The sequence below is a fragment of the Alligator sinensis genome, unplaced genomic scaffold (genome assembly GCF_000455745.1).
Source record: "Alligator sinensis unplaced genomic scaffold, ASM45574v1 scaffold1295_1, whole genome shotgun sequence".
Lineage (NCBI taxonomy): Eukaryota > Metazoa > Chordata > Crocodylia > Alligatoridae > Alligator > Alligator sinensis.
In genome coordinates, this window is record NW_005841880.1 from 3,571,221 (window position 1) to 3,577,779 (window position 6,559).

Genomic DNA, 6,559 nt, shown 5'->3' on the forward strand with positions numbered 1-6,559 from the left:
CTCCACCTGGCTTCTCAAAGCATGGCAGGGAGACGCTGCTGGCCTCAGATGTGGGCCTAGCTCTGCTGGGCTGATGTAGCAGCATGGCTGTGGCAGGTAAGGTCCCCCTGGTCCATCCCACAGCCCCTGACCCCTTCCCAGATGCAGCTGCTGGCACTGGGACTCCAATTAACCCTGGGTACGAGCTGTGGCTGGCATCAGCCCCAGGACACAGGAGCACCCAAGCCAAGGGATGTCTATTGAACCCCTGCACTGCCCAACGCGCCCTCTCCCACCCCGCACAGGGTGGAAGGGGAGACGTCCTTGCAGATCCAGCTGTGCAAGTGCAGGTGTGCACGATCCTGTGGCTTCACTAGCGTGTGCAGAAGTCCAGCAGCATTTGCTGTCATGTTGGTGCGGGGGGCTGGCTGGAAGCAGGGTTGGGATGGAAGAAGAGGGGGCAGCCAGCCCGGGAGAACCCCACCTGCTTCGTATCACCAGCCTTGGAGCTGCCCAGCGGGGAGGGCAGGGGTATGAGGTTATGGGGACAGGGTGGGAGGCAGCTGCCTGGGCAGCCTAGAGGGACGGTGCCCGGCCTCTCCCACTTGGCCTAGCCCAGTTGCCAGCCCCGGTGCTACGGGGATGCTCAGGGCTCCCTTCACAGCCCTCTTGAACGGGTCTGCTCTATCTGCTGAGAGAGAGAGTGCATGCAGCTGGCTCGAGCTGGAGCCCACAGCCCTGCTGTGAATCCAGGGCTAATGGCTCTTGGGAGGTGGCAGAGGAGGAAACACCAGTGGTGACATGATGGGAAAGTTAATGGAGGTGCCAGGCTGGGAGAGCCGTGGGCACTGCCGTGCGTGGGAATGCAGCCTTGTCCGGCCCAGCGCTGCCAGCCCACATGCCACCAGGCGCCGCTGAACAGGACAGGGACCTGCCCAGTCCCCCTGGCACTGTGGAGCGCCGGCCAGCCAAGGGCATGGTGCCATGGCAGATTGGGGACGGCAGGTCCTGGTTTGGAGGTGCCTGGCAGTGGGGACCTGGACTCCTGGGCTGTGCTCCCAGGGCTGTGGGCTGGCAGACGCGCTGCAGGGGCAGAGCAGGTCTGGCTTGCAGGGGCCCAGGCAGGCTGCAGCCATGGGAGCTGGGGGGAATCGGTGCTAGCAGCTGCCCTGCATCTCTGTGGCTGAGAGCTGCAGAGGGAGACCCCAGCTCCCGCCCCGCCAGCAAAGGTAGCAGAATGAAAGCAAGACCTGGGGACTCCAGCCATCGCTTAGCCAGCCGGTGCTGTGACTGACACGAGTGTGCCAGGTCTCAGCTGAGTCCCACCACAGATGGCCAAATCTCCTTCTATTTGGCACTAGCTGGGCTCCTGCCATCCTGCTAGGCGCCAAGAGGCAGGTGGGGCCGCCGGGATCAGGAGAAATGCCTCCAGCAGGATGCCTGGGTTCTGCAAGGAGAGAGCAGGCTGGAACAGAAGGCACGGCTGCCATCTCCCGGTCCCAGCTGGTAGGACAGGTGCCAGCCTCTGCCACGGGTGACCTCTGGCCATGGGGAGGACGTGGCCCAGTTTGGGGCATGGGACTGGGAATGCAGCCCTGTTGGCGAGCGGGACTGGCTCTGCGAGGTGGGGGGGAAGAGGGACCCGCCGGCTGAAAGGCAAGGAGGGAGGGCAAACCGGGCAGCAAGAGCTTGGAGCCCCCGACTTGGATTCGACTCCTTGGGGCACTTGTGATTTGATGTGGACGTCGCATGGGGCTGCCTAACTGGTCCCAGGTTGGCTGAGTGCTGCCCGTTAGTCTGGGTCCTGAGTTCAGGAGCTACCGTTGGAGGAGCCGCATGGGCAGAGCCGCCTGCTGGGGCGTCTAGGAGGCAAATGGGGAGGGGGCTGAAGCTGTCCTGGGTCAGTGCCACTGCGGCTAGGGCTGGCCTCTGCCCCAGCATGGCCTGAGCCCTGCCACTTCCACCCTCAAGCCTGCTGCCCCGCGCAGCCACCCACCGAGGGCATCCCCCAGCCCTGACCCAGCTCGCGTTCCCCCCTCAGGTGAGCCAGAGAGCCCAGACCAGCTCTGTTTGGTGAGTCAGAGAGACGGAGGGCTCATCAGCCCAGTCTGTGCCCGTGGCTTGTAACATAGGGCAGGCTCTGTAGTGCTGTCCTGGTCCCAGCCATGGCACAGGTTCATGCTCAGCTCCAGGCACAGGGACTGTGCAGGCAAGGTGCTTTTTAATCCCATCTGGGCCAGATTGAAGCCCCTGGTGCTGGGGGGACCATGGGGTGAAGAGCCCTTCGTGACACGGGTCCTGCCTGCTGCTCAGAGCCAGTCAGGAAGGTGCCAGTGCAGGGATGACGGGCACCCTGATGTGTGCCCAGGTGCAGGTGCCCACAGGTCAGGAGGGTTGCCCTCAGGCCTGATTTCCCAGCTGATCATGCAGCTGGCAGAGAAGCAGAGAGCACAGTCCCCTCCTCCTCTCCCTTCTGCAATTTCCCAACCTGGCCCGTCGCAAAAGAACCAGGAAGCTGCCAGCCCCCGCCCAGCCCCGCTGCTCTCCCTGCACCAGGATCCCCTGCCCGGGGCACTGCGCAGGAACGGCAGGACAGGACAGGACAGGTCTCGACCAACCACGCTGCTGGCACTGTTTGCAGGGTGAAGGGGTGCGGGCAGCGGGGGCAGCCCTGGGCACCAGCCTGCAAGGGTGCTGGGAGAACTGACACAGAGCCCAGCTCAGGGACGGCTCGTGGGAGAGACGTGCCGGAGCTGTGCTATGGGGCCAGCTTGGGGTGGCTCAGCGCTGAGCGAAGGTGGATGGGTGGTCTCTGCCCAGAGTAGGGCTGGCAGGACGGACAGGGCAGTTCTAGCAGGGGGCTATGGGTGGGGGCACTGGTAGGGCTGAGGGCATTGGCAGAGCTGCAAGGAGCCCAGCCTGTCCCAAAGTATCCCTGTCTCTTCCTCCCTGCAGCCTCCATTCCCCACCACGCTGCAGGATGACTTGCCTGGGCCTCACCCTGCTAGCCCCGCTCCTCCTGGCCCTGCCCCGCAGCTGGGGGCAGCCATGCCCACCTGTGCCCAAAAATGCCACGGAGTTCGTATGCACCGCGCCGGACCTCTACATCTTCCCCTCCGGCCTCCCCAATGGCATCCTAAGCATCTCGGTGGAGTTTACCAACCTCAGCACCATGGGCGAGGATGCGCTGCAGGGGCTGCCCCTGCTCCGGGAGCTCCATCTGTCCAGCAACCGGCTCCAGTGCCTCCCTGCCAGCCTCCTTTGGCCCGTGCCCGAGCTCCGCATCCTGGACCTCACTGGCAACCTGCTGGAGGGCCTGCCCCCTGAGATCTTCCATGCCAGCGGGCTCCTGCGGGACCTGGTGCTGCGGGGGAACAGGCTGAGGGGCTTGCAGCCCTCCTGGTTCCAGTCCCTGAGGGCACTGGAGTGGCTGGACGTCTCCGGCAACCAGCTCCGAAAGCTGCCCCCACATTGCTTCCTCCTGCTGCGCTCCCTGAAGAGCCTGGACCTGTCCCACAACTTCCTGAGCAACCTGCCCGCCGCAGCGCTGCAAGGCCTGGCCCAGCTGGAGCGGCTGGACCTGGAGGGCAACCGGCTGTGGGTCCTGGATGAGGAGATGTTCCAGCCCACCCGCGGCCTCCGCTACCTCTTCCTGCAGAACAACAAGCTGAGCGTGCTGCCGGACGCCACCCTGCTCCCGCTGGACCAGCTGGACACACTGGACCTGTCCCACAACGCCCTGCACACCCTGGACTTCTGCCTGCCCGAGCCCCGCGACACTCTCAGCCTGGACCTGTCCGGGAACCCCTGGGTGTGCGACTGCCACGCGGCCCGCTTCTTGCACTGGCTGCGGAGCCGGCCTGTGCACCTCTATGCTCGCAACAAGACCCTCTGCCTGGCCCCTCTGGAGCACCACAACCAGAGCCTGGCCACCCTGGCTGAGAGCGAGCTTGGGGTCTCCTGCCCACCCACCCCTGGGCCAGGGAAACAGGAGAGCCAGGAGCTGCCCCCAGACCAAGTGGGCAAGGCCTAGCTATGGGCTGTGCCAGCTTCCACCCCCATCCTGGCATCCCCAGGGCAGCCTTCCTTGTCCCCTTCCTCCTCCCCGCACGGGAGTCTCCCTGGGGTCTGGGCAAGAGCCCACCTGAGCAGTTCTGGGTCTGTCTCGCGCTATTCCCTGTTCACCCCCCTCTGAAAGGGTGATGGGTCCTTGCCCTGATGCCCCAGATGCCCAGGCCTCAGCCAAACCCCCCTGTGCCTGCCCCAGCCTCAAGCCTGCAGCCTCCCAGCAGACCTCAGCCCTCCGTCTCCAAGCCCACCTGCACCTCACCCCCAGCTCCTCAGACCAGCCCCCATTGGCAGCACCGAGGGGCTGTTCTTTGGGGCCGAGAAGCCACTTTAGCTCAGTTCTCACTGGTGAGAATTGAGCCCTGCCAGTGGCAAGCTGGCTCCAGGGCCTGTCCTTGAGCCAGGCCTCTCAATGCAAACATTGCAACATGCGTGTGGCTTCCTCATGGCCTGTTGCAAGCATGCCTTGCCCTCCCCCCAGCTTTCCTCTGCCAAAACAGCCTCCGAGGAGTGGGGGCTGATGGGTCCGGGCTGCACGATGCAAACGTGCCACCGAGCTGGTCCTTAATGGCACTGATCGAGAGCAAGTTCCTACTTGTCCTGGATTAGAGGTGTTGGCATGTACAGCGCCTGGCACACCAGGTTAGATGGGCACCTAATAGATGTCTAAGAGCTGCCCTTCTGACCCTGGAGGGGTGGGAGTGAGTGCCCGGCCCAGCCAGCCTTATAGTGGGCAAGCACTTTCACCTGTTTTGGGAGTCCTGGAGGGTGGGTGCCCAGTGACGGGGGGCATTTCCACTGCTCTGCTTTCCCTTCTCTCCTAAACGTGAGCTCAATAAACATCAGTGCACGCACTTGACTGAAGTCTGCAGCGTGCTTGACTTTGGGGGGAGATGTATGGGTGGGGAGGGAGGCACAGGGATGCCTGGAGGACCAACCGGACGTGTGTCGCAACACTCGTGTCCACACATTACACTGAACTGGCTCGAAAGAGTACTTGACTTGTCCAGGGATGCTTTTGGCCCGTTCCAGGCAGCTTGAAGTCAGTGCGAGGGGCTCGTATGTCTGTCCGCCCCTGGTTTAAACTGGGCTAAGTGTTACCTGTTTCATCTGCTCATCTGTTAACCCCGGAGCTTTGCCTTGTAGACACAAGGACAAGGGTTTGCAGGATTTCTGATGCTTCTCATACTGGGGCTAGGAGCATGGAGCCCGCGTCCTGGACCTATAGTTTCCCCTAGGGCCCCACCTTGGCCCCAGTGTCAGGGGGAGTCTGTGCTAGCAGGGTTTTGCATGGAGCAACGAAAGCTGAGCACGTCGGCCACTGTAGCCCCGGCAGTGGCTTCCTTTGTGTTTAATTGCAAATGAAACCCAGAGCATTTCACTTAATGCCGTACCTGTAAATTTATAGTAGAACCAGGTCCCCGGGAAGGCTTCAATTAAATGGAATTGCTTAAAGCTGCGGCCCAATTTATCCTGAGTTATCGCACCCATAAAGCCCGGCAGCAAATGCTGCTCTGGACCCGGGGAGGCTGGAGGCTACCGGCTGTGTGATGTTAATGATGGGGCGGCTGCTTTAATAGGAAACTGGGGAGTGTGGGGGAAGGACAGGGACTGGGGTGGTAGCTGGGGCTGGAGAAGTCCCACAAATGCCCATGGAAACCCTCTGGACTTCTAGCAAGCCCCTGGATAGTCCAAGGTGGAGCCTGCAGAGATGCATCTTGACAGGGGAGTCGCAGATGGAGAATCCAGTGCCTGCCTATATGAACCCAGCCTTCCCCTTGGACACAGCACAGCCTCCTAGCAGGGCTTCTGGTCTGGCCTCTTCCTGGGCTACGGGGTGACCCGGGCAAGTCGCTTCCCCTCTCTGTGCCTCAGTTTTCCCATCTGTAGCCCTCACCGTCTAGCTGGAAGGAGGTATCGAGTGGGCCCCAGAATGACCCGGATACACCGGAGAAACGTCCTTATTGAATTTCAACTGACTGATTTCAGACCAAGTGCAAAGTCCTGCACTTGGGACAGAGCGATCAGGGGTCGGGACACCGGCTGGGGAGTGACTGGCCAGGCTGCAGTGCTGCAGAGCAGTTGGGGGTTACTGCGGACTGAATGTGAGGCAACAGTGCACTCTTGTTGCAAAAGAAGTCAATCGCATTCGGGCTGCGCTAACAGGACCCTCTCTTGCAAATCAAGGGTCATAATTCTGCTCTATCGGTGCTGCTGAGGCCTCGCCTGCAGCCGTGTGTCCAGTTTTGGGCCCCACATTTTGCAAAGGATGGGGACAGACCGGAAAAAGCCCACTGGAGGGCAATGAAAATGAGAGGCCTGGGGAGCACAACTGGAGAGGAAAGGCTGACAGAGCTAGGGTGACTTAGTCTGGAGATGAGCAGACTGAGGGGGCTTTGATAAGCCTTCACTTCCCTGCAAGGTGATGACAGGCAGCACCTCAGCAACACACGGTCTATTTACAAGACAGTGGAGAGGGGGGAGGCTGCCCCCCACCCCAGAGATCCTCAGG

General features: G+C 62.0%; 1 protein-coding gene across 5 annotated transcripts; it reads left to right on the forward strand.

The window, feature by feature from the left end:
* On the forward strand, nucleotides 1-4,899 carry LRG1 (leucine rich alpha-2-glycoprotein 1). 5 transcript variants are annotated; one of them, XM_025196505.1, is made up of 2 exons: nucleotides 1-96; nucleotides 2,935-4,899. In XM_025196505.1, the coding sequence occupies exon 2, from the start codon at nucleotides 2,960-2,962 to the stop codon at nucleotides 4,010-4,012; it is 1,053 nt and encodes a 350-aa protein (XP_025052290.1). In that variant the 5' UTR covers nucleotides 1-96; nucleotides 2,935-2,959; the 3' UTR covers nucleotides 4,013-4,899. The 5 variants fall into 5 exon arrangements, with proteins under 5 accessions (XP_025052290.1, XP_025052291.1, XP_025052292.1 ...); XM_025196506.1 differs by lacking the exon at nucleotides 1-96 and adding an exon at nucleotides 2,483-2,585; XM_025196507.1 differs by lacking the exon at nucleotides 1-96 and adding an exon at nucleotides 2,494-2,580.
* Nucleotides 4,900-6,559: the final 1,660 nt, after the last annotated feature.